General features: G+C 43.4%; 1 protein-coding gene across 3 annotated transcripts in view; it reads right to left on the bottom strand.

Moving 5' to 3' along the window:
• PIK3R3 (phosphoinositide-3-kinase regulatory subunit 3) overlaps nt 1-26,282 on the bottom strand; it is a 155,006-nt gene extending 128,724 nt beyond the window's left edge. Inside the window, exons 1-2 of one of the 3 annotated variants that reach the window (XM_051857838.2) lie at nt 26,151-26,282; nt 24,702-24,811 (exon numbers count right to left, since the gene is read on the bottom strand). In XM_051857838.2, the coding sequence (XP_051713798.1) occupies nt 24,702-24,807 (106 nt within the window). In that variant the 5' untranslated portion in view covers nt 24,808-24,811; nt 26,151-26,282. Of the gene's footprint in view, nt 1-24,701; nt 24,812-25,694; nt 25,838-26,150 lie in introns of those variants that run through there. The other 2 variants (XM_051857837.2, XM_070078571.1) reach the window with 2 other exon arrangements.
• Between the last annotated feature and the right edge of the window lie 1,215 nt (nt 26,283-27,497).

The raw sequence follows: 27,497 nt of genomic DNA, 5'->3' as shown, positions 1-27,497 counted from the left end.
AGAACTTACAGACTCAGTCCTTATTCTGATGGAATGTATAATCTAATGAGGACTAAAGAGACTAAACAACTAATAATAAGTGTGGTTACAGATAATAAAGGCAGTAATATAGAATACAGTAAAAGGGGAAATGTATATAAGGGTACTATAAAATATTCTTGAAAACTGTATTATGAAAAAGCTATATACAGGTTTCAATTTTTTATGCCAAAATAAAATTATCTTTTAATTCCATTTTTCAAGAACATTGTGTAGTACACTTATATTAGCTGATAATCAGGAAGGAGTTATAAGAGAAGTACTGCATGTTTTTGTTTACTTGTGGGTCTTCTTTAATTATAGTTTGAGTTCTTTAAAGATAGGGATTATGTCACCTTCATATCACCAGCTAGAACAGTAAATTATAATGTACAGTAATATACACTGACTCTAATACAAAGATCACTGACCTATTCACTCCTAGGCTAATCACTGGGACCACCCAAGTACTCCCACTGCCAGGCCTGGGTCATGTGCCTACCCTTAAATCAATGGATTAGGTCAACTCTACCTAAAGCAACATCAGTTATCAACAGGGGTTGGGGGAGAGGTTCCAAGAAAAAAATCTGTAAGCTGTTACCTAAATGAGAGAGAAGGGGAGCCAGGGCTGTGGCATAGCGGGTTAAAGCCACAGCATGCAGCGCCAGCATCCTATATGGTGCCAGTTCAAGTCCAGGCTGCACTACTTCTGACCCACCTCCCTGCTAACGCACCTGGGAAAGCAGCGGAGGATGGCCCAAGTACTTGGGCCCCTGAACCCGTATGGGAGACCTGAAAGAAGCTCCTGGATTCAGATCTGCCCAGCTCTAACTGTTGCAACCATTTGGGGAGTGAACCAGCAGATGGAAAATCTCTCCCTCTCTCTATAACTCTGCCTTCCAAATAAATTAATTTTTAAAAAAGAGAGAGAGAAGGAAAGTTAGACAGCCAAAAGGCATCAGTTATTTAGTAGACACTGTTGTTATCTCCCCAAAACATATCTTGTTCCCTCCCTATACTGGCAAATTCAGTTGAGACTGACCCCTTCCTCAGGTCCAGTAGTAAATTTGACACAGCAGGCCAGAGCCGTGGCTCAGTAGGCTAATCCTCCACCTTGCGGCGCCGGCACACCGGCTTCTAGTCCCGGTCGGGGTGCCAGATTCTGTCCCGGTTGCCCCTCTTCCAGGCCAGCTCTCTGCTGTGGCCAGGGAGTGCAGTGGAGGATGGCCCAAGTGCTTGGGCCCTGCACCCCATGGGAGACCAGGAAAAGCACCTGGCTCCTGCCATCGGATCAGCGCGGTGCGCCGGCCGCAGTGCGCCGGCCGCGGCAGCCATTGGAGGGTGAACCAACGGCAAAAGGAAGACCTTTCTCTCTCTCTCTCTGTCTACTCTGCCTGTCAAAAAAAAAAAAAAATTGACACAGCAGAGGCTTGTAACCAACTAAATCAGTAACATCTGGGTATTTGTTACAAATGCAAATTCTTAGAACCCAACCTGAGCTGCCTAATCAGAAATCTGGGGGTAGGGCCTAACAATCTGTGTTTTTACAAGACCTCCAGGTAGTTCTGATTGCATACTCAAGTTTAAGAACTACTGATCTACACAGAAAAACCTACGCAGATTTTAAGACAGTGATCCTTTGGAACACTGGGATGACCCAATTGGTATGAAGCTCAGGAGTTCTGTGTTAGATTTGTGGAAAGCATCCTCCTCCTCTCCCAGGAATGTGGAGACAGGCCTCCCAGAAGCCAAAGGCAACCATCTTGTACCACCAGGGCAAACAGCCTGAGAAAAAAACCTGATACAGGGCAAAGCAAAAAGAATCACAAAGAGTAGGGCCAAAGCTTGCTAGCTTTGGAGCTGGTGCTGTGGTGTAGCAGGTAAAGCCACCGCCTGCAATGCTGGCATCCCATGTGGGCACCAGTTCAAGTCCCAGCTGCTCCTCCTCAGATCCAGCTCTCTGTTATGGCCTGGGAAAGCAGTAGAAGATGGCCCAAGTCTTTGGGCCCCTGCATCCGCATGGGAGACGCAGAAGAAACTCCTAGCTCCTGGCTTCGGATTGGCACAGTTCCGGCCATTGCGGCCAATTGGGGAGTGAACCAGCAGATGGAAGACCTCTCTCTATGCCTCTCCTTCGCTCCCTGTGTAACTCTTTCAATTAATAAATAAATCTTTTTTTAAAAAAAGCCTATAGATATCTAACCAATTTGAGTTGGATCTTCTGTTATTTAGATGAAAAGTATTCTGATATCTACTAACCATGTTACGAATTTATTGCCAAACATAAAGTACTAGAACTGGTCTTTTTAAAACTAAATAGATGTCTTCTTAACATGCAAAACATGTTAAATACCTGTGGCAACTAAGTATAATAGAAACAAAAGTGTTGGGACTGCCTGAAGCACCAGCATCCCATATGGGCCCTGGTTCAAGTCCCGGATGTTCCTCTTCTGATCTGGCTCTCTGCTATGGCCTGGGAAAGCATTAGAAGATGGCCCAAGTCCTTGGGCCCCTGCACCCATGTAGGAGACCCGGAGGAAGCTCCTGGCTCCTGACTTCGGATCAGCGCAGCTCCGGCCATTGAGGCCAACTGGGGAGTGGAACAGCAGATGAAAGACCTCTCTCTGCCTCTCCTCTCTCTGTAATTCTGACTTTGAAATGAATGAATCTTTAAAAAAAGAAAAAAAAGGCCGGCGCCGCGGCTCACTAGGCTAATCCTCCGCCTTGCGGCGCCGGCACACCGGGTTCTAGTCCCGGTCGGGGCACCGGATTCTGTCCCGGTTGCCCCTCTTCCAGGCCAGCTCTCTGCTGTGGCCAGGGAGTGCAGTGGAGGATGGCCCAGGTGCTTGGGCCCTGCACCCCATGGGAGACCAGGAAAAGCACCTGGCTCCTGGCTCCTGCCATCGGATCAGCGCGGTGCGCCGGCCGCAGCGCGCCAGCCGCGGCAGCCATTGGAGGGTGAACCAACGGCAAAGGAAGACCTTTCTCTCTGTCTCTCTCTCTCACTGTCCACTCTGCCTGTCAAAAAAAAAAAAAAAAAAAAAAAAAAAAAAAAAAAAACTCTCTCTGTAACTCTGCCTTTCAAATAAATAGAATAAATCTTTAAAAAAAAAAAGTGTTGCTTGTATTAATATTGATAGTTTTTTTTTTATTGTTTTGCTCCCTTGAATCCTGGCCCTTACTGTTTAGATCAGAGTAATGAAAAGGTTAAGGGAGAATTCAGTAAGAGAGAGGTACCCCTGGATAGTAACTAATAGTTTTGAGAAGGCAAGAAAAAAAAAAAAAAAACAATGAAACTACTTGAGCTGTTATGAGTTGGCATCTTTTGAGAGAAGCAAGTTTGGGATTAGCCATCAAAGATGATGAAATAGGATGTTAAACAGTATAGCAGTAGGTTGTGAATGTAATCTACTTTGGCATTTTTGAGATTATAGAATGAAGATTTAAATTACTTTTTTTTTTTTTTGACAGGTAGAGTTATAGACAGTGAGAGAAAGACAGAGAGAAAGGTCTTCCTTCCATTGGTTCACTCCCCAAATGGCCGCCACGGCCGGCACTGCGCTGATCCAAAGCCAGGAGCCAGGTGCTTCTTCCTGGTCTCCCATGCGGGTGCAGGGGCCCAATCACTTGGACCATCCTCCACTGCCCTCCCGCGCCACAGCAGAGAGCTGGACTGGAAGAGGAGCAATCGGGACTAGAACCCAGCGCCCATGTGGGATGCCAGTGCTGCAGGCAGAGGATTAACCAAGTGAGCCACAGCACCAGCCCCAGCCAATGAAATTAAACATGGCTTCTTTCTCAATTTCATTGTTTTCCCTTTCATGGCCCACAAAAGAAACTAAAAATTTCAGGAAAATTTCCTTTCCAAAGTTACTTTTGCAAGTAAATTATAGAACAGTCTACATTTAGACAGCAAAATTTATATAAGTAACTCATGAGTACGACTTCATCAAATAACTAAAGCCACATATACTTGGCAACCAAGCATCACAGATCAGAATTATAACACCTCAAAAAAAAGATTAAAAATGCATCAAAAATATCTAAACAGGTGTGTGTATTTGGCATAACAGTTAAGATGCCATTTAGGACTCCACTGTCCCAAATCCAAGTTCCAGGGTTCGAGTCCCAGATCTACTCCAGATTCCAGATTCCTGATAATGTACACCCTGGGAGGTAGCAGGTGATGACTTGAGTGCTTGGGGTACCTGTCATCCATGTAGGAATCCTGGATTGAGTTCCTGGCCCAGCTCTAGCTTTTCTGAGAATTTGGGAGCATGAACAAGTAGATGGAGATTTGTCTCTGTTTTCCTCCTTCCCTCCCTTTTTTCTCCCCACCATAAATAAAAAATAAGTAAAAATTTAGATTTTGTATATATATATAGAGAGAGAGAGAGAGAAAGAGAGAGAGAGGAGAGAGAGAGACGATGCATACACAGACACGCAAACAATTTTAGTATTATTTTAAAAGTTAATTTTTAACAAGCATATGGAGAAATATAAAGCTAAGAAATCAGAAAATAGACGAAGACAGTTTGGAAATAACATGCTACATAACTGGTAATACTAATATTCAGCATATTCAGTATGGAACCACTTTTTGTCACTTCCATAACTTCTACCCTTGCCCAAGCCATTATCATCCCTCCAGCTTGATTGGTACAAGAGCCACCTAACCAGTTACTACACTTCCATCATTCCCTACTTTTTGCCAGCAGCCAGATGATTCTTTTAAGTCAGGAATCATCTATGTATCAGTGTCCAATACATTCTGATGGCTTCCTATCTCAAATTTTAAAACCCAAAGTTCTTTGAATGTCTTAAAATGCTCTACATGTTTAGAAACCCTCATCACTCACACCATTACTTCTCTTCATTTCTTACTACCTTCCCCTGTTTCCATTCCAGTCACACTGGCCTCACAGGTCATCACTGAACATCTCACAAAGATGCTCCTTCACCTGGTCAATCACCTGACATTCTCCACCTGGCCCACTCCCCCATCCTCCACCTGTCATCTATCTGAATGGCGTGCTTCCCTCACAGCAGTTCCCCTCACCCAGAACTGTCTATTTTTGTTCTCAGCTGTTTCTCCATAACATTTATCACCATCACTATGTACTTCATTTAAGAATTTGTTTATTCTCTCTCTCCCCTTTTATTTAGAAATGTACACACCAGGGCTGACACTGTGGTGCAACGGGTTAAAGCCCTGGCCTGGGCTGGCACCGCGGATCAATAGGCTAATCCTCCACTAGCGGCTCCGGCACACCGGGTTCTAGTCCCGGTCGGGGCACCGGATTCTGTCCCGGTTGCCCCTCTTCCAGGCCAGCTCTCTGCTGTGGCCCGGGAAGGCACTGAGGATGGCCCAAGTGCTTGGGCCCTGCACCTGCATGGGAGACCAGGAGAAGCACCTGGCTCCTGGCTTCGGATCAGCATGGTGCACTGGCCGTAGTGCAGCGGCCATTGGGGAGTGAACCAATGGAAAAGGAAGACCTTTCTCTCTGTCTCTCTCTCTCACTGTCCACTCTGCCTGTCAAAATAAATAAATAAATAATAAAAATAGAAGATGGCCCAAGTCCTTGGGCCCCTGCACCCGCATGGAAGACCTGGAAGAAGCTCCTGGCTTCAGATCAGCATAGCTCTGGCCATTGAGGCAATCTGGGGAGTGAACCAGTGGATGGAAGACTTCTCTCTGTGTCTCTAACTCTCTCTGTAACTCTGTGTTTCAAATAAATAAAATAAATCTTAAAAAAAAAAAAGAAATATACACACCATGAAGGCAGAAATTTTTGTTGCTTTGTTCCCTGCTATGCTTTGCTCACAGAGTTTGACAATCAAATATCCCTTGAAAAACATGAATACACAAACAATGTATGGATATTTAATATATTCCAGGTACTACACTAAGTATACTACAATTATTGATTTACTGAATCCTTTATCACCCCATTTTTAGCTGGGGAAACCACAACACAGAAAAGATAACTAAACTTCCCAAGTAACATATTCTAAAGTGGCAAAGGCACAATCTGAACTCAGATGCTCTGATTCCAAAGCCCCTTTCTTAATTACTCCATTATACTGCCTCTAGATTTCCAACATATTAGATAAATCAATACTTACATATGTTAATTCAAAGATATAATGTATGTCTTACTTTAAAGTCATATACTAAAGAAGGCACTATGGCACTGCAGGTTAAATCACCACTTAGGATGCCCATATCTCAGATTAGAGTGCCTGCTTCAGTTTGGGCTACTCTGCTCCCAATCCAGCTTCCTGCTAATGCACCTGGGAAGGAGACAGATAATGGTTCAAGTACTTGGGAGACTCAGATGGAGTTCCTGGCTCCTGGTTTCAGTCTGGCCCAGCCCTGGCTTTTGCATGAATTTGGGGAGTAAACCATTGTTGGATGGAAGCACTCTGTCTCTCTCTCTCTCACTCTCTTATTCTTTCTCTGTTCCTTTGCTTTTCAAATACATAAATCTTTAAAAAAAAAAAAAAAAAAAAAAAAAGAAGGAACCAAATCAGGACTGTAAAGTAGATGCCAAATGTTCTGCCATCAAAACTCTCAGGGTGGGCATTTGTTACAACTGTTAGGACACTGCTTGAGACACACATATCCCGTATCAGAATGCCTAGGTTCAAGTCTCAGCTCTGCTCTCAATTCTTGCTAGAATTGTGCACTCTAGAAGGAAGATGGTGATGGTCCCTAAAAACCACATGGGAGACCCAGATTTAGTTCCTAGCTCCAGCTCCAGCCCCAGCTGTCATGGGCATTAGGGAATAAACCAGTAGACAAAAGATTTTTCTATCTCTGTCTCTCTCCCTGCTAAAAACAAAACAAAACAAAACAAAAAAAACACTTTTTTTAAGCCTGCATAAAATTTTCTTGCTAGATGAGAGGAATTAGCAGGAGCACTATTGTGGAGAAAAACTCTCTGATGAAGCTTTCCCATTTTTCTGCTAAAACTTTGGGTTGTCAAAACATACTCTCCTAATAAGCAGATATTATTGCCCTTTGACCCTTCAGAAAGTGAACATACAAAATTACTTCAGCATTTCAAAAAACTATTCCCATAGCTATTGTTTTATCTTAAAAATATTGTTTTAATTAATTTTTTAACAGATTCAATACAATTTGTAGATACAAGTCTAAGAACATAATGATATTCACCTCCTCCCTCACACTCTTCCTTCCACCTTTCTTTTTTTTTTTAGTTTTTAAGATATTTTAGGGGTCGGACTTGACGCAGCAGGTTAACACCCTGGCCTGAAGCACCAGCACCCCATATGGGCACCGATTCTAGTCCTGGCTGCTCCATTCCAATCCAGCTCTCTGCTATGACCTGGGAAGGCAGTAGAAGATGGTGCAAGTCCTTGGGCCCCTGCCACCATGTGGGAGACCTGGAAGAAGCTCCTGGCTCCTGGCTTTGGATCGGCACAGCTCCGGCCATTGAGGCCAATTGGGGAATACCTCTATCTCTCTCTCTCTCTGCCTCTCCTCTCTCTATGTAACTCTGAATTTCAAATAAATAAATAAAATATTAAAAAAGTTCAGGGAGTTCATTTTAAAAAAAAGATATTTTAAATTTACATTACAATAAAAAGGTTTAATACTTCACTGAATAAGAAGTTCAACAAGTAAAAAGCAAAAAGACCCTAATTTAATATGAATATCAATAACAGCTATAAATTATTGAATGTATAAATGATCATTTCACTCATATACAATTTTTTGTCAATTAGTCATGTATAATTTCTTTCAGTGAAACAGAACCAATAACAACGTAACATCTAAATACTTCCTGTGTGGTTACAAGATATTAAGTTCATTTAGACTTTGAGCCAAAATTAGTGAAATAAGCCAGTCCCAAAAAGACAAGAACCATATGCTTTCCCCGAATACAAAAATATGTAATGTATAATTATTTGCTTTCCAATCTGCAAAAATTATTCCTGTGCATAAACTGTTGAGAAGAAAAGGCCTGTTTTGATTTGTCTAGTTGCACTTTGATTGGACCACTTTCACCTCTTCATTGCCATTATTTTGGTTGTGCTTTGTCTTCAGGTTCATACTGATAAGTCATTTCATTGCCTGTTAGAATTCTTTAAAGAAATCCTTCCGGATCTTGATCCTACCTGTTTTTAATCTCCATTCAAAGTTCTGCTTTTTCTGCAGCTGATCTGGGAGCAAGTTTTGGTAAACACCAAGCAAAAAAATTACTCCATATTATTTTTCAGTCAGAATTATTTCTGAGGCCAGCGATATGGCGTAGGGGGTAAAGCCGCCACCTGCAGTGCTGGCATCCCATATGGGTGAAAGTTTGTCTCCCAGCTGCTCTGCTTCCAATCCAGCTCCCTGCTATGGCCTGAGAAAGCAGCAGAAGATGGCCCAAGTCCTTGGGCCCCTGCTCCCACGTGGGAGACCAAAGAAACTCTTAGCTCCTGGCTTCGGATCAGCGCAGCTCCAGCCATTGCGACCATCTGGGGAGAGAACCAGTGGATGGAAGACCTCTCTCTCTCTCTCTCTCTCTGCCTCTCCTTCTCTGTGTAACTCTTTCAAATAAATAAATCTTAAAAAATAAAAAAAGAATTGTTTCTGTAAAAATTGTTTCTGTAAATTGAAACAACTGAAATCTATAATGCTGGATATCATTTCTGCTGTTACTCGTTGGTCTTCAATTAGGGTACAAACAAGATTCATTTTTTCCTCACAAACTGATGTGAGTGGTCAGTCATCCAAAGCCTATATTCCTCAAATGAAAAAACTGCCAGATAAGTCAGCTCCCTCACCTTCTAGTACACAATTGATAAGAAAGACAGAAAAAGGCTTGTCTTATATTTAACTCTTTTTTTTTTTTTTTTTTTTTTTTTTTTTTTTTTTTGACAGGCAGAGTGGACAGTGAGAGAGAGAGACAGGTGAGAAAGGTCTTCCTTTGCCGTTGGTTCACCCTCCAATGGCCGCCGCGGCCGGCGCGCTGCGGCCGGCGCACCGCGCTGATCCGATGGCAGGAGCCAGGAGCCAGGTGCTTTTCCTGGTCTCCCATAGGGTGCAGGGCCCAAGCACCTGGGCCATCCTCCACTGCACTCCCTGGCCACAGCAGAGGGCTGGCCTGGAAGAGGGGCAACCGGGACAGAATCCGGCGCCCCGACCGGGACTAGAACCCGGTGTGCCGGCGCCGCTAGGCGGAGGATTAGCCTAGTGAGCCGCGGCGCCGGCCCTTATATTTAACTCTTGATAGTATATGACCCTGATTTCAATTCTGAAAATGAAAATGAGTTTCCCATAGCTAGATTTGTTATGAAAAGGAAAAAATAAATTTGCTATTACTACTTTAAAATATTTGTTTAATAGACAGAATAACAGAGAGAGAGGGAGACAGAGATCTCTCAATTGCTGATCCACTTCCCAAAATGCCTGCAACAACTGGGGCTAGGCTAGGACAAAGCCAGAAGCCAGGAACTGAATTTGGATTTTCCACAGGGTGGCAGGAACCCAAATACTTGAGCCATCATCCACAGCCTCTCAGGTACATTAGCAGGAAGCTGGACTCAAACTAGGCACTCCAATATAGGATATAGATGTCCCCAAGGACGCCACCATGCCCAACCTTATTACTTTTTATTTACAAACACAGACAAGAACTTTGATGACAGCTGTATTTTTCCTAATTACTTTCCAGAGTGGCCTTCCCACTTCCTTCTTGACATTCTCTCCCAAATACAACCATATGCCTCAGGGGAAGCTAACACCATCCCAGATTCAGGGACGTACTTAGACTAAGGGTAATGAAAGTGGTTGGATCAGAAAGTAGCATATTATTCAATTCTGGCCCAAAAAATGTAGAGGTTTTCAGAGAAACCTTCCACTCTCAAAAAAAAAAAAAAAAAAAAAAAAGACAACAAGAAATATCTTTTATCTTTGAGCATTTGGGAAGTGAACCAGTAGATGAAAGATCTCTTTATATATATATCTCTCTGTTGCTCTGCCTTTCTTTTTTTTAAAACTTTTATTTAACAAATATAAATTTCCAAAGTACAGCTTATGGATTACAGTGGCTTTTCCCTCCCATAATTTCCCTCCCACCTGCAACCCTCCCATCTCCCACTCCCTCTCCCATTCCATTCACATCAAGATTCATTTTCAATTATCTTTATATACAGAAGATCAGTTTAGCATATATTAAGTAAAGATTTCAACAGTTTGCACCCACACAGAAACACAAAGTATAAAGTATTTTTTGAGTACTAGTTATAGCATTAAATCACAATGTACAATGCATTAAGGACAGAGATCCTACATGAGGAGTTAAGTACACAGTGACTCCTGTTGTTGACTTAACAAATTGACACTCTTGTTTATGGAGTCAGTAATCACCCTAGGCTCTTGTCATGAGTTGCCAAGGCTATGGAAGCCTTTTGAGTTCGCCAACTCAGATCTCAGTTAGACAAAGTCATAGTCAAAGTGGAAGTTCTCTCCTCCCTTCAGAGAAAGGCACCTCCTTCTTTGATGGCCCATTCTTTCCACTGGGATCTCACTTGCGCTCTGCCTTTCAAATAAATAAAAATAAACTTTTCTGGGGCTGGCACTGTGGCACAGTGGGTTAAAGCCCTGGCCTACAATGTCTGCATCCTATATAGGCACTGATTTGAATTCCAGTTCCCTGCTAATGTACCTGGGGAAACAGCAGAGGATGGTCCAAGTGCTTGGACTGCTACACGCTTGTGGGAGACCCAGAAGAAGCTCCTGGTTCCCAGCTTCAGATAGGCTCAGCTCCGGCTATTTCAGCCATTTGGAGAGAGAAGCTCCAGGCTCCTGGCTTCAGATTGGCCCAGCTCCGGCCATTGTGGCCATTTGAGGAGACACCTCTCTCTCTCTCTCTGCCTCTGCTTCTCTGTAACTCTGCCTTTCATATGAATAAATAAATTAAAAAAAAAAAAAGACTGCCCCTGGCCTTCACAGTAATTAATATCTAATCACTCCTTATAAAAAGAACAGGATACAGGGCAATGTTTGAACTGACATGGGACACATAAAATAGTATGATTTGGCAGGCTGGACCTAGACCAGTGCCACTTCTGCTTTTAAAACTTAAATAACTCTGGCCTCAGAATCAGCCCTAAAGGCACTCGGATCTGGCTGAAAAGCCCATGAGAGTATTTCAGGCATGGAAAGCCAAGACACTCTGGCAAAAAGATCTCTGTGAGTGAGATCCCAGTGGAAAGAACAGGTCTTCAAAGAGGGAGGTGCCTTTCTCTGAAGGGAGGAGAGAACCTCCACTTTGAATATGACCTTGTCTAAACAAGATAAGAGTCGGAGAACTCAAGGGGCTTCCATAGCCTTGGAAACTCATGACTGGTGCATAGGGAGATTATTGATGCCATAAACAGGAGTGTCAATTTGTAAAGTCAACAACAGGAGTCACTGTGCACTTACTCCTCATGTAGGATCTCTGTCCTTAATGTGCTGTACACTGAGGCTTAATGCTATAACGAGTACTCAAACAGTATATTTCACTTTGTGTTTCTATGGGGGTGCAAACGATTGAAATCTTTACTTAATGTACACTAAACTGATCTTCTGTTAAAAAAAAAAAAAAAAGAAACTATCAATTCCCAACTTGACTCTCACTGGGATTAAACATGACAATAGGTCTGATCTGATTTCATCATCATTTAAAAAAAAATCATCTATTATTTTTCACTTTATGTTTCTGTGTGGGAACAAACTGTTGAAATCCTTACTTAAGGTATACTAAGCTGATCTTCTGTATACTAAGATAATCGAAAATGAATCTTGATGTGAATGGAAGGGGAGAGGGAGTGGGAAAGGGGAGGGTGGTGGGTGGGAGGGACGGTATGGGGGGGAAAGCCATTGTAACCCATGAGACGTACTTTGGAAATTTATATTCATTAAATAAAAGATAAAAAAAAAAAAAACTTAAATAACTCTTACTTTATATGAACAAGAAACAAAAAAATGTACCAAATATGGGAAGCCAATTCAGAAATTAATCTTTTTTTTTTTTGACAGGCAGAGCAATCTTAATAAGGATGAATAGCAGACCTTATCTTGTTATCCCAAGTCAAGTCCTACACATTTAAGATTTATTTAATTATTTGAAAGGCAGAGTCGGAGGCAGAGAGAGGAAGAGGGAGAGAGAGAGAGATCATCTATCTGTTGGTTTACTCCCCAAATGGTCACAACACCCAGGACTAGGCCAGCCCAAAGCCAGGAGCGTGGAACTCATCAGGGTTTCCTACACGGGTGACAGGGGCCCAAGACCTTGGGCCATCTTCAGCTGATTTCCCAGGTGCATTAGGAGGGAGCTGGATCAGAAATGGAGCAGCCGAGTCTCAAACCGGTGCTCACATGGTATGCTAGCATCACAGGCAGCAGCTACACCACAATGTTTGCCCCAAGTCCTACACATTCTAAAGTTAACAAGTATAACAATACATTGGATAACTGAAGTTTCCAACTTGTCCTATGCTGGGCAAAACTAACCTATCAACTTTTAAAAACTTATACTGATTTCCAATTCATCAAAATTTACTTTTATTACAAACCACAAAATCTTGCTAATAACATTGAGTATTGCACTTTTTTAGTTATTTCCCTTGCTAGAATGAATTATCTTTCCAAGTTTAAAGGTTACATCTTAATAATAAACAATATCAACATTTTAAAACTTAAGTCACAAAATTAAGTTGGTTGGATCCATAGGCCTAAGATTTAATAAAACACCCGGGCACTGGATATTTAAAGAAAAAAACATATGGAAGAAAAACAACAGCCAGACCCCAAAAACTTGTTTTGTTAAAGAAATGAATTACACTCATTTATGAAATACATTTACAATTTCATGTCAAAATAAAAGACCATAGTCCCACATACAAAGGGACACAGTCCTAGATTTCTGGGAGGAAGTTTTAAATTTTTTTTTTTTTAAATTTTTTGTTTTGACAGGCAGAGTGGATAGTGAGAGAGAGAGACAGAGAGAAAGGTCTTCCTTTTGCCGTTGGTTCACCCTCCAGTGGCCGCCATGTCCGGCGCACTGTGGCTGGTGCACCGCGCTGATCCGAAGCCAGGAGCCAGGTGCTTCTCCTGGTCTCCCATGGGGTGCAGGGCCCAAGCACTTGGGCCATCCTCCACTGCACTCCCTGGCCACAGCAGAGAGCTGGCCTGGAAGAGGGGCAACCAGGAAAGAATCCGGTGCCCCAACCGGGACTAGAACCCGGTGTGCCAGAGCCGCTAGGTGGAGGATTAGCCTATTGAGCCTCGGCGCCGGCCTGGGAGGAAGTTTTAAGAAGAAAGTAGGGGTGGGGGAGAATTTTTTGGCATAGTGGTTAAGACATTGCTTGGGATACCCATATCACATATCACAGTGCCTGGATTCTAATCCCTGTTCCACTCCCAATTCTAGCTTCCAGCTAATGAGTACCCTGAGAGGCCACAGGTGATGGCTCAAGTCCTTGGGTCCCTACCACCCATGTAGCAGACCTGAATTGAGTTCCTGGCTTCCAGCTTCAGCCTGACCTAGCCCCAGATTTGCAGACACTTTCAGAGTAAACCCACAAATGGGACCCCTCTGTCTGTCACTCTCTCTGTGCCTTTCAAGTAAAATATATAAAAGTTAAAAATCAAGTAAAGGACAAGCACAGGATCCCGATTTACAGATAGGGACAGGATGGGTATATTCTACATAGGAAGCAGTATAACCAAAAGCTTGAAGGTACGAATGAGTATTCAGAGTATTCAGAGTATTGGGCTAGAGTAGAAATGTGAACAGATGATTAATATTAAAGTTATGAATATAATTTGGTGCATAATACTAAATATCATATATGCCAAGTTTAAGAATATGGCCCCTGCTTCAAAGAAATAGAGAGTAGGCATTGTGGTACAGCAGGTTAAGCCACTGCTTGGAACACAGCATCCTATATTGGAGTATCTGGGATGAAGTTCCACATCTGCTTCAGATCCAGCTTCCTGCTAATGTACATGGAAGGCGTATGATAGTCTAAGTACTTAGGTTTCTGACATAATTTGTGAGACCTGTTTGGAGTTCCTGGCTCCTGGCTTTGGTCTGGCCCAGCTCTGATTGTTGCAGATATTTGGGGAGTAAACCAGCAGATAGAAGATACCTCTCTGTTTCTTTGTCATTTTGCCTTTCAAATAAATAAATAAACTTAAAAAAAAAAAAAAGAAATGGAGTGTGGTGATTATTTCAGAGAAGGACATTAAGAGAATGAAAATAATGTTTTATTAGTATTATTTTGATTGAAGAATTCAGGACAATCGTATATGGACAAGGGAAGAAGAAATTAGAAACAGAACAACCAGTTAGCAGGTACTGGTTAAGAGCCTGGGCATTACAGTCAGGCAGACAGACCTACTCTGGTACTTGCTAGCTGTAAGCTAGTAATAGAAATAAATTACTAAACCTAAGTCTCAGTTTCCATCTATAAACTAGAATAATAATAATAATAATGCATATTTTATAAGGTTGCTATGTGGCTAAGAGAAACAGTACATATAAAAACATTTGCTACTAATATTAACATTTAATTAGTCTAGAAAAATTATTCAACAAATGTTAGCAACTATTACCTTAATTATAAATTTCAAATGTGAGATGACAAGGAACTGGACAAAGGCAATGGAAACAAAAAAAGTGACAGAGTGACATTTTCATAAACTCATAAAATGTTATAACCAGGGGCTGGCACTGTGGCACAAGTTAAGCCACAGCCTGTGACACCTGCATCCCATACTGGAGTGCTGGTATATGTCGCAGCTGCTCCACTTCCAATCCACCTCCCTATTAATGTGCCTCGGAAAACAGTGGAAGAAGGTCCAAGTACTTGGGCCCTGCCACCCACAAGCAAAACCCAGATAGAATTTCTGATTCCTGGCTTCAGCCTGGTCCAGCCCCAACTACTGCAGCCATTTGGCAAGTGAAACTAAGGATGGAAGCTCTCTTTCTCTGTGTCTCTCCCTCTTTCCCTGCCAATCTGCCTTTCAAATAATATTTAAAAAAAATAAATTCTAAAAAAAAAAAAAAAAGATGTTATAACCAGAAGACTATAAAACTTACAAAAATAAAATGGATGAAACACAGCCCCAGTTTAAGCATTAAAGATAAATAATGGGGAAAAAAATCTGTTTAAGGTTTTTCACTGCAAGAAAACACAAAGAGAAGCCCAGTATCTTGGCACAGCAAGTAATGGGAAAGCAGTAGAATACGGCCCAAGTGCTTGGCACGTGCTACCCATGCAGGAAACTCCAGGCTCTGACTTCAAGCTGGCCCAACCCAGTTGTTGCAGCCATTTAGAGCATGAACCAATGGACAGACGATCTCCTCAGTCTCTCCCTCTCAGTCATTCTGCCTTTAAGTAAATTAATTTTTTTTAAAAAAAGAACACAGGCCGGCGCCGCGGCTTACTAGGCTAATCCTCCGCCTAGCGGCGCCGGCACACCGGCTTCTAGTCCCGGTCGGGGCGCCGGATTCTGTCCCGGTTGCCCCTCTTCCAGGCCAGCTCTCTGCTGTGGCCAGGGAGTGCAGTGGAGGATGGCCCAGGTGCTTGGGCCCTGCACCCCATGGGAGACCAGGAAAAGCACCTGGCTCCTGGCTCCTGCCATCGGATCAGCGCGGTGCGCCGGCCGCAGTGCGCCAGCCGCGGCGGCCATTGGAGGGTGAACCAATGGCAAAAGGAAGACCTTTCTCTCTGTCTCTCTCTCTCACTGTCCACTCTGCCTGTCAAAAAATAAAAAAAAAAAAAAAAAAAAAAAAATTAAAATTAAAAAAATTTAAAAAAAAAAAAGAACACAAAGAGGTAGACTTGGAATAACATAATCAATAATAATCTTTAACATGTACCATGTACCAAATATTATGCTAGAAATTGATACAGTGGCCGGTGCTGCAGCTCAATAGGCTAATCCTCCGCCTGCGGCGCCGGCACACCGGGTTCTAGTCCCGGTCGGGGTGCCGGATTCTGTCCTGGTTGCTCCTCTTCCAGGCCAGCTCTCTGCTATGGCCAGGGAGTGCAGTGGAGGATGGCCCAGGTGCTTGGGCCCTGCACCCCATGGGAGACCAGGAAAAGCACCTGGCTCCTGGCTTCGGATCAGCGCGATGAGCCGGCCGCAGCGCACCAGCCGCAGCGACCATTGGAGGGTAAACCAACGGCAAAGGAAGACCTTTCTCTCTGTCTCTCTCTCTGTCCACTCTGCCTGTCAAAAAAAAAAAAAAAAAAAAGAAAAGAAAAAGAAAAAGAAAAAAGAAATTGATACAGTACAGTACATCAGATCCCCTCTGCTCTGAAAGATAGATGTTAGTCCAACTTGACAAAAGAGAAAACAGATGCTCAGAAAGATTAAGTACTAGCCATATAAACTTTGGGCAGGGTGGATAAGAAGCAAAGACAATTTGCAACCTATGCCATCTATTTTCAAAGTCTATATTCTTTCCATTCAGGCTGCTTCCCTCTTTAATACCAGTTTTTTAAAATGTCATATCACATAGACCTAATCATATTTAAATCTTTTTCTACCTACTTAATTAAATATTGCAACCATAAACATGTACTAACTTTTCTACCTTTAAGAAAAATACAAAGGTATTCAGCATCTAAATACTGATGAGAATAAAATCAAAAAGCATTATCAAATAGGAAAATCACCAAACTTCTAATGAAATATAGTTAGATACACAGTATACACATTAAATAAAAGCAACGACTTCTCTTTTCCTTTTTTTTTAAAAAAAAGGATTTATTTATTTATTTGAGAGGCAGAGCTACAGACAGAAACAGGGAGACAGAGAGAAAAGTCATCCATCTGCTGGTTCACTCCCCAAATGGCTAAATAGCCAGAGTTGGGCCAATCCGAAGCCAGGAGCAAGGAGCTTCCTCTGGGTATTCCATGTGGGCCTTCTTCCACTGCTTTCTCAGGCCATTAGCAGAGAGCTGGATCAGTACTGGAGCAGCTGGGACTTGAACAGACACCCATACAGGATCTCAGTGCTGCAGGCGGAGGCTTAATGTACTAAGCTACAGTCCCAGCCCCATTGGTTTTCGATTAGAAAAAAAATGGCACAACTTTCACTTCATTTGAATATATTAATGTATTTCCTATACTACAATATTATATTAACATTTTCTCAAACTATAGTGTCATTAGAACATAAAATACCCTATCATACCTAAGAGAAGTATTTATATAGAATGAACCCTTCAAGTACTCACAGTTAAATAAGAAAAATTAGGAGCCGGCATTGTGGTAGAGTGAGTTAAGCTGCCTCCTGTGACACTGGCATCCTGTATGGTCACCAGTTCAAGTCCTGGCTGCTCCAATTCCAAGCCAACTCCCAGCTAATGTGTCTCAGAAAGCAGCAGAAGATGGTCCAAGTACTTGGGCCCCTGCTGTCCACATGAAACATACAGATGAAGCTCCTGGCTTCAGCCTGGCCCAGCTCTGGCTATTGTGGCCATTGAGGTAATGAACCAGCAGACTTAAGTTCTCTCTCTCCTTCTATCTCTATAACTCTGTCTTCCAAATTAATTAATTAATTTTAAAAAATTAAACACAGAAATAGGATACCCATCTTGCTAATAGCAAGAACCACATAGCAACAAATAATTGATTTTTTCATCATAGGTCTCAGCAGATATTTTCCTTAATCATCACAGGGCCAATGTACCAGTTCTCTACCAAAATGTTTCTTACTTAATCTAAATTTTACTTCATTAATTTTAATTTTACAGATTCTGCCACTGCTTGCAATACTGGTATCCTATATCTGAATGCCAGTTCAAGTCCCAGCTGTTGGACCTCTAATCCAGCTTCCCACTAATGTGCCTGGGAATACAATGGATGAGGGCCTAAGTGCCTGGGCCACTGCCACCCAAATGGGAGACCTAGATGGAGTTCCTGGATCCTGGCTTCCATTGGTATAGGCCCTGGCTATTGCAGACATTTGGGGAGTGACAGCAGGTAGAGGATCAGTTTCTCAGTCTCTCTCTCTCTCTCTCTCTCTCTCTCAGTCTCTGTGTTGCTCTTTCAAATAAATTAATAAGTCTTAAAAATAAATAAATTTGGCCGGTGCTGCAGCTCACTAGGCTAATCCTCCGCCTGCAGCACCAGCACCCTGGGTTCTAGTCCCGGTTGGGAAGCTGGAATTTGTCCTGGTTGCTCCTCTTCCAGTCCAGCTCTCTGCTGTGGCCCGGGAGTGCAGTGGAGGATGGCCCAGGTCCTTGGGCCCTACACCTGCATGGGAGACCAGGAGGAAGCACCTGGCTCCTGGCTTCGGATCAGCGCAGCACGCCAGCCATGGCAGCCATTTGGTGGGTGAACCAGCGGAAGGAAGACCTTTCCCTCTGTCTCTCTCTCACTGTCTAATTCTGCCTGTCAAAATAAATAAATAAATAAATAAATAAATTTTACCAGGTTTAATATACCAAGTATGCCAAGATAAGCAAATAAGTTTCTTTAAGCACTCTTCACCTGACTTCAAGGTCAGAAGATACTTCACCAGGTATCTTCACAAACTAGTCAGATGACTTCCAGACTAGCAGTTCTCAAAATGTGGTCCAGAGTTCCCCAAACCCCTTCAGAGTATCTAAGAGGTCAAAACTATTTTTATAACACTGTATTACTAAAATATTATTTGTCTATTTCATTCTCATTCTCTCCCAGGTATACAGTTTTCCAAATTGAATGCAGGAGCAGAATTGCAAATTTAGATGTTTTCCATGAGTTAGATATTAAAGATAGTTGCAGAAGCATGAAAGTATCACCTTTCTCATTAATTTTTAATGCATTTTTACTGAAAAAGTTATATTGACATCTATTATTTTAAATGAACTAAGTATTTTTTAAATTTTTCATTTTATTCTAACACAGTAAATAATAATATAGATAACCCAGTTAAATAGAATTTCTTTAGGGTCTTAGTAATTTTTTTAAAGATTTATTTATTTGAAAGATTTAAATAGAAAAGGAGAAGCAGAGAGAGAGAGAAAGTCTTCCAGCTAGGCCCAGGTCTCAAGAACTTGGGCCATCTTCTACTGCTTTCCTAAGCCATAGCAGAGAGCTGAATTGCAAGTAAAACAGCTGGGACTCCAACTGGCACCCATATGGGTTGCTGGCACTGCAGGTGGTGGCTTTACCCACTATGCCACAGCAGCAGCCCCAGTCTTCAATATTTTTTTAAGATTTATTTATTTATTAAAGTCAGAATTACACAGAGAGAGGAGAGGCAGAGAGATAGAGGTCTTCCATCCGCTGGTTCACTCCCCAATTGGCCACAATAGCCGAAGCTGCACCGATCCAAAGCCAGGAGCCAGGAGCTTCTTCCAGGCCTTCCCACGCAGGTGCAGGGCCCAAAGACCTAGGTCATCTTCTACTGCTTTCCCCGGCCGTAGCAGAGAGCTGGACAGAGGTGGAGCAGCCAGAACTCAAACTGGCGTCCATATGGGATGCCGGCACTACAGGCGGTAGCTTTATCTGCTATACCACAGTGCTGGCCCCGGTCTTCAATAATTTTTAAAAATCTATGGGCCAGGCCGGCGCCGTGGCTCAATAGGCTAATCCTCCACCTTGCGGCGCCGGCACACCGGGTTCTAGTCCCGGTTGGGGAGCCGGATTCTGTCCCGGTTGCCCCTCTTCCAGGCCAGCTCTCTGCTATGGCCAGGGAGTGCAGTGGAGGATGGCCCAGGTGCTTGGGCCCTGCACCCCATGGGAGACCAGGAAAAAGCACCTGGATCCTGGCTCCTGCCATTGGATCAGCGCGGTGCGCCGGCTGCAGCGGCGGCCATTGGAGGGTGAACCAACGGCAAAAGGAAGACCTTTCTCTCTCTGTCTCTCTCTCTCACTGTCCACTCTGCCTGTAAAAAAAAAAAAAAAAAAAAAAAAAAAAAAAAAATCTATGGGCCAGGGACTAGCACTGTGGTATAGCAGGTAATGCCACAGCTTTCAGTGCCACCATTCCATATGGGCAGCTGGTTCAAGTCTCAGCTGCTCCACTTCCAGTACAGCTCTCTGTTATAGCCTGAGAGAGCAGTAGAATATGGCCCAAGTTGCTTCGGCCCCTGAACCTGTCCATATGGGAGATCCGGAAGAAGCTCCAGGCTCCTGGCTTCAGATAGGCACAGCTCGGGCTGTTATGGCCATCTGAGGAGTGAGCCAGCGGACGAAGACCTCTCTTTCTCTCTCTGCCTCTGCCTTCAAAAAATAAATAAATAAATAAATAAATCTTTTTAAAAAAAAATCTATGGGCCAGCATTGTGACACAGTGTGTAAAGCTGCAGCCTGCAACACCAGCAACCCATATGGGTGCCAATTTTGGTTCTGGCTGCTCCACTTCCAATTCAATTCCCTGCTAATGTTCCTGGAAGGCAGCAGAAGATGGTTCAAGTGGTTGGGCCACTGCCACCCCTGTGTGAGACCAGGATGGAGTTCATGGCTCCAGGCTTCAACCCAGCCCAGCCCAGCCCAGATATTACAGCCATTTGGAGAGTAAACCAGCAGATAGAAGATTCTCTCTCTTTCTCTCTCTCTCTCTCCCTCTCCCTCTCTCTCTGTAACTCTCTTTCAAATAAATGGATAAATCTTTAAAAAAAGAAAAAGGAGAGTGGGGGAGAGAGAAAGAGGAAGGAAGAGAGGAAGACAGAATTTAAAAGGGATACTGAGGCCAGCGCCGCAGCTCAATAGGCTAGTCTTCCGCCTGCGGCACCGGCACCCCAGGTTCTAGTCCCGGTCAGGGATTCTGTCCCTCTTCCAGTCCAGCTCTCTGCTGTGGCCCGGGAGTGCAGTGGAGGATGGCCCAAGTGCTTGGGTCCTGCACCCACATGGGAGACCAGGAAAAGCACCTGGCTCCTGGCTTCGGATCAGCGCGGTGCGCCGGCCGCAGCTCGTCGGCCGCAGCAGCCATTGGAGGGTGAACCAACGGCAAAGGAAGACCTTTCTCTCTGTCTCTCTCACTGTCCACTCTGCCTGTCAAAAAAGAAAAAGAAAAAGAAAAAAGGATACAAAGATCAAAAAATTGAGAATCACTTCTCTGGGCCTTCCTGTGTTTGTTTCGCCAAACTGTTAATTAATGTTCTAATTATCTACTGAAAAAATGCTGCTGTTCTAAAGATAATTCCAGAAGTTTGTCTTGATAAAAACAAAGTCTACAGACAATCTTATAGAGTTATGCTTATTATTTTTAAAATAATCACTTAATTTTCCTAAAATAAAAACAATAACATCAGAACTAAAGTGGTAAGATAATAGAACACTTTATATAAGCTTTGTGCAGTTGTGTATACCAGAAATGGGTCTCACTGAGAAGCCAATCCAGCAATTGCTTTTTCCCTGAATAATCCCGATTCCCAAATTCACAGCAAGGCTAACCAGTTCCTATGTACCACAATCTCAACATTTCTAAAGTAGAAAGTTTTATGTCGCAAATAAACAGTATTTTTACTGCTGCTAGAAAACACATAATCATTAAGACCTTAAACACCCCTTTGGATTCTTACATTACCAATAATTGACAGTAAACACAGCAATTCATGCACTTATTAGAAACCTTGAGGATGCATGGCTAACAATAGTCATGTAAAAAACAGGATGGAAGGCAATACTTTTTTAAAAGTTTTTTTAGACCACTAAAAGCAATAAAAAGAAAAATTCTGCATTTATGGTTCAGTCTAAAATCAAGATGCAAAAAACACTGGCACCATTACAATTAAGGGCCCTAAGTCAAGAGATGTCTAATTCAAAAGTTATTTAACCCTAGGCTATTACAACAGTCAAGGAATGAAGCGACCAAGAACCTTAAGTAAAAAAGCACCTAAAGGCTAGAAAGAAACAGTGCACCCTAGTTATTTATTAATTCAACACATATTGATTAAATGATTAAATTGCCTACTACTTGCAAGACCCTAAGCAATCTAAGAAGCTCATAACCAGGTGGGAAGCCAATTTCACAGGGGGAAGTATACATAAATAAATACAGTAGCTGGTCTAAACAGAATGGAAGAAATTCCGTACCAAAAATGCTATCAGAGGGCGGGAAGAGGAAGGTGGGATGACTTCTCATAATGGATCAGGGAAAACACATTCCCTGGCAAAGAAGACCTCTTACCTGGGTCTCAAACACATAAAAGATTTCAACAAGTGAACACTGGGCATGAAAGGCATCTCAAGAAGAAAAAAAGCATACATTCAAGGCACAGCAAATATAAAATACCTTCCATAGAAATCATGATGGACTCCAGAATGGACTGGAAAATCATTTTAGAAGCAAAAATAAGGGAGCAAGCAACTTGGGCCCCCCACTCCTCAAAAAAGAAAAACAGGCCAAGGGAAGCCATTGAAAGACTTTAAAAAGCCTTTAGAAGATTTAACATTGGAAGGTAAAAACATCAAACGATAGTTTAACATTACTGTGGATTGAACAGAGTACAAACGGGAAAAAGGTTAAGAGTGCTATCACATCAGTCCAGGAAGGAAATAATAAGAGCTTGATTTGGTGTAGAAACCAGGAAAAACAGATACAAAACATGCTGCAACCACTTCACTGACGATTTACCTATAGCTTCAAATGTTTCAAAAACTTAATTTTTTCATATAAAACAAGGTTGGCATATCACATTATTTCCATTACAAACACTTACTTCATAGGCAATGCTTCAGCATACTCAAGTGTGATTCCCTTTTAAAAAGCCATTAATAATAACTAATCATATTCTACATTACGAATACAAAATGGATAATAAAGAACAGCATATGCATATTCTCAATACTGTGAATAGAATCTCAGCATATAAAATTTCATTCAAGGATGAACATTTTAAGCTCAAAAGTTTATTGCTATGGAAATTAAACAAAGTTTGGATCAGAATTTTCTGTACAATCTTATAAGACCCACATCCCTACCTAATTATAACAGTCAACTTTTCTTAAAAGTATTTTTGGACTAGACTTAACTTGGCCAATATTTTTCAACCATTAGGGCCTTCCTTATTTTCTCCCTTCCTCCCTACTCACCTCCCCACCCAACACATTTTCTTTGTATGTTTGGAAGGCAAAATGCTATATGTCACAGTATGATTCTAAGGCAGTTTGAATATATAATCTTTATAATAACCAAAATCTAGAATTATCAACCTTACTTTTTACACAAGAAGTACCAGTGATGTAATAAATGCCCGACCACATAAATGACAAATGTATCTAGAAGAAGTGATGCTTTACCATTGGGGGAAACAAAGGGGGAGACATACACAATAGATGGGTGGCAAATTTTACAAACTTTACAGAACATTGAAAAGCGCATCTGGATTGCAGTCACAATTATAAAAGCAAAGAAGGCTCCAAAATGATGAAAAAAAATTCTAAGTGATCAACAGTGAAAAACGTTTATTCGATGTTAGTAGTTTTTTAATATACCATCATTTAATACTATGACTAATTGAAAAAAAAAAACAAGGAGGATAATTTTCTGTTTGCAAGGACACACTACACGATTTCTACATACCTTCTATACGACATTTATAATTCACTACATTTGCATGGGCTCAAATCCTTTCCAATGTTTCCAAAAATAATCTTATAATAAGTGAGACTCCCCAGACACACAATTTATTCTATAGGCTTAGCTATAACACATTTTTAAAGACATAATGAATTCATCCACAACAAAAACCAGGAGTCACAAAGGCCCTCTACTTATTCAAAATTGTTACATAAAACACTGTCTATAATTGCAAACGGCTTGAAAATTTGACAGCTAATAACCATAAAATGGAGTAGATTTAAAAAAAAAACTTTTCCATTTTCTCTTCCTTTTCTTTCCCTACCAGATACACAAAATGTCTGTAATGGCTTCAGACAAAGCTCTAAAACAAAAAATACAGTATAATGTATACTTCACATTATATGTACAGGAATCTATAACATATATGTGCACATCATATATTCCCACGAAAGAGGAAGGTTCCTCTTTTTTTTCTGAGAATTTAAGTTATAGTAAACACTCTTCCATAAATTAAACAACCATAAATTAAAGAGTAATAAAATGCTGCACACAGAGCTCTCTGAGTAACTATATTCTGAAAAGGAAAACCTCAGTCTAAGGCCATGACTGAATAAGAACGCCCAGTCCCTGAAAATCACTAACCGGCATTTGGTTTCTGTAAGAGAAACGAGGAGTCTTAAAATGAATAATCACACAGGCAACTCAGTTTCAGAAGTTAACCAAGGTAAAACACAAGGACCCAAATCAGACTCCTTAAGGAGGAATCTCCCCAAAGAGAAAGCATGACTTCAAGAGTGGGATATAAAACATCCCTTGCAGGGAGAAGTCTTTAATTGGGGGAGAGAAAAAAAGTGAAGAACCGATAAAAACCTTTACGACATGCAAAAGTAAAGTTTAAAAAGGGGGAGGGGGTCCTCTCCTCCCACCCCCACTGCAGCCCCCACCCCCACCTCCTCAGGACAATAGGATCAGGGTCCGAACTGCAAACTTTAAACGTGTAAACCACAAGCAGTTTTACTGCAGCTCTAACTGCAAATCTCTCATCCCGAATTTAGTGCACCCAGAAATACTTCTGCCCTCCAAATATCACCAAGGGCTTGTTTAACACAAATCAGACCCATCACAAGATTTTTTTCTCCCAAGTACCTGGAGGATCCATTTCAATATAAAATATCAGTTCTGTCGAATAGGGCATCATCACCTCCCTCCAGTCTGCGTCATCGCGGTCCATACTCCACACCGTATTGTACATCGCGCTGTCAGGGGCAGGTCGTCAGAAAATATATAGAAAGCATATATTTTTTATCTGATATTTAAAAATCTAAAAATATATATCTGTAAAAGTTCCACACGGAAATGTACTTCAGGTTTTCCAACGACCGGTACAAGTCCAGCCAACTACCAGGACGAGGACAGGGTCCTCCCCCTCTCCTCTTACAGCACCCGGCAAAATGCCCCCCGAACTTTCAAGCTACGGGTTTTTCTCCTCAGAGCGTATAGAGAGGCTTGGGGCACGGAGGTGTTTAAAAACGGCTTCCCAAAAATCCTTTCCACACAATCGTTCTCCAAAGAAAAATCTCCCACCACCTCCAGATCTTTCCGCGGAAGCCACTTTTGTGTCCTTCGGAGGGAGAATGGAGGGGAGAAAAAAACAAAAACAAAAACGCGCTGGGAGAAAGCTGGGGAAGTGACAAAGGCAGGCATAAAAAAGGGACTGAGGGTTGCGTTCAAGTTTCGGGGTCCCACTGGTCTACACAGAGCTATTCCCTCAGGACCGGGATTCGGGATCCTTTCCCGCCGGGCTCAGAACCGAAGCTGCCGCAGCCCTGGGATTGGGGCCCGTGAGAGAGTCCGTCAGCTCGGCTCGGCTCGGCTGGGCTGGGCGCTCCCTCCGGGGTGTGAGCAGCCCCGCCAGCGCCGGCTCCCCTCACGCTCTGCCCTGACTCCAGCCACTAGAGTTTCATTTTAACGGCGCGGAGGGGACATCCTCCCCCGCCCCCCGCGCCCCCCCGCTGAGGCGCCACCCAACCGCGCAGGGCAAGGGGACAGCCAACATCACCGCTGCCCCCTTCCGCTGGCTCCATCCTGGAAGTACTAAGAGTTCTGTCAGGCACCTAAAAAACCCTTCACGAAACTGACCTCCATCTCGGCTTTCAATTCTCCCCTCCGCTCCCTAGGCCTCGGCTCCTTAATCAGGTAGCCTCTTCCCACCCCCCAAGTCTCAATCAGAATGGTACGGCCCGGGCGCTGGCCGCACGCCAGGAGTCAGGGCCTGGAGCACGCGAGCCAAGCCGGGAGGGAGAGTGGAGGAGGGAGGAGATGGAAGAGAACTAAGCCGGGTGCTGATTGGCTGATCCCGGTTGCCGGAGCCTGGAGCCTGCGTCTTTTGTCTGCCTTGCTCCAGCGAAGGAGCGGGAGACGGCTGCGCTCCCCGAGCGGACCAATCAGAAGATAGCCGGCGCCGGCCGGTGAGACAGCTATTGGTCAGAGCCCAGTTACCAAGCGGGACAAAGGCAGAAGGGGGAAGAAAAGAAGAGGAAGGGAAAAAAAAAAAAAAAAAAAGAAAGAAAGAAAGCGCAAACGGCGGTTACTGACAGGCTGGGCGAGCGCTCAGGGGTTCAAGCTGCCCGGAGACAGGCGGGGCTCCTGCTGAGGCTCGGTCCGCCCGGACGCGTGAGGAGCGGGAGAGGACGGGCTGGCGGGAGCCGCTTCTGCCCGGAGACGAGCAGCGGGGGAGGGGCGCGGGCGTGGAGGGGCGCGCGCTCTCCGGTGCTGGGGCGGTCTGCCGGCGGAGCCCCTCCTCGCGGCCCTCTTCACCGTGCTGGGACAGCCCTGCCCACCGCCCGTGATAAGTTGTCAAATAAAGCAGAAGTCCCGGAGGCCGGTGACGGGCCCGTGAGGGCTCCGTGAGCGGATGTGCCCGTGGCCCCTGAGCCCGTCCCTTCTCCCCTTGAAGAGCTAGGCGGTTCTCGGGTTAGGTGTTTCACAGCTCCTCTGAACGCAGCAGTAACCCCACATCTGAACTCAATAGTGGGGCGGCCCACCAAGCCTCTCCGGCTGAGTACTCAAGCCAGAAAAGGATGTCCTGGAATTAGTGAGTGTGGGGTTTCTGAGGTCAGTCACAGGTGTTGGGATCGCTCGCCGAAAGATCTCGGTTCTGTGATCCTGACAGACCCCCTTCCTCACACACCCGGTCCCTTCTCCATAGCTGAAAGCTGCGAGGTTTGCTTCAGTATGAATGTTTCTGTGCATTTCAGAAGCAGCTCAAGAACTTCCTGGGGAACATTGAGTAGCTAAAAACAGATTTGTCCCTGGAATTGCCATCCCACGTACCCTACTGTATAGTCTGAGGAGGCCAAAAACTGCTGTTTCCTCTTTAAACAGGAGTAACAAAGCCCATTGTGTTTGAGTTGACAACCTGATTTAAACCCTAGCGAAACCTATCCTGAGCAGCTCTGCTATATTGATCTGCCTATGGAAGAGTTGCCACGTTTCACCCTCTGCCTCCCGGGGTGCCTCTCCCTTACCTAAAGGTGCCCTGATGAGGCTGAGAGAGTTCTGGGGAGCCGACAGTCAAATGTGTATGGACTGGGTATAGAGTAAAGGAGTTAGAAGAGCCAGTAAGTGTGGATAGGCAGTGTTGAGCTGAGAACACACACCAGGATTCTTTCTACATTTCTGAAATCCAAATGTGATTCAGAAGGCAAGTAAACTTTGAGGCACGGCTCACTAATTTTAATTTTCTGCTTTGTTCCTTCAGGTAGAAGATGCTGGAAGATCAACTGTAATTTGTGGCTGGCTTCCCAGCAGTCTGTTTCACCATATCTGGAAGCCAGAAGTACTCACATTTGATAACTCAAAAGGCAGAATAATCAGTCAAGGGCAAGTTGGTTTATTTTTGTTCACGGGTGTCCCTGTGTATTCCAAAACAAAGTGAGGGTG

The sequence above is a fragment of the Oryctolagus cuniculus genome, chromosome 7 (genome assembly GCF_964237555.1).
Source record: "Oryctolagus cuniculus chromosome 7, mOryCun1.1, whole genome shotgun sequence".
NCBI classification, from domain to species: Eukaryota; Metazoa; Chordata; class Mammalia; order Lagomorpha; family Leporidae; genus Oryctolagus; species Oryctolagus cuniculus.
Note: the sequence above shows the minus strand (reverse complement) of the source record. Positions and strands in the feature narration are given on the sequence as shown.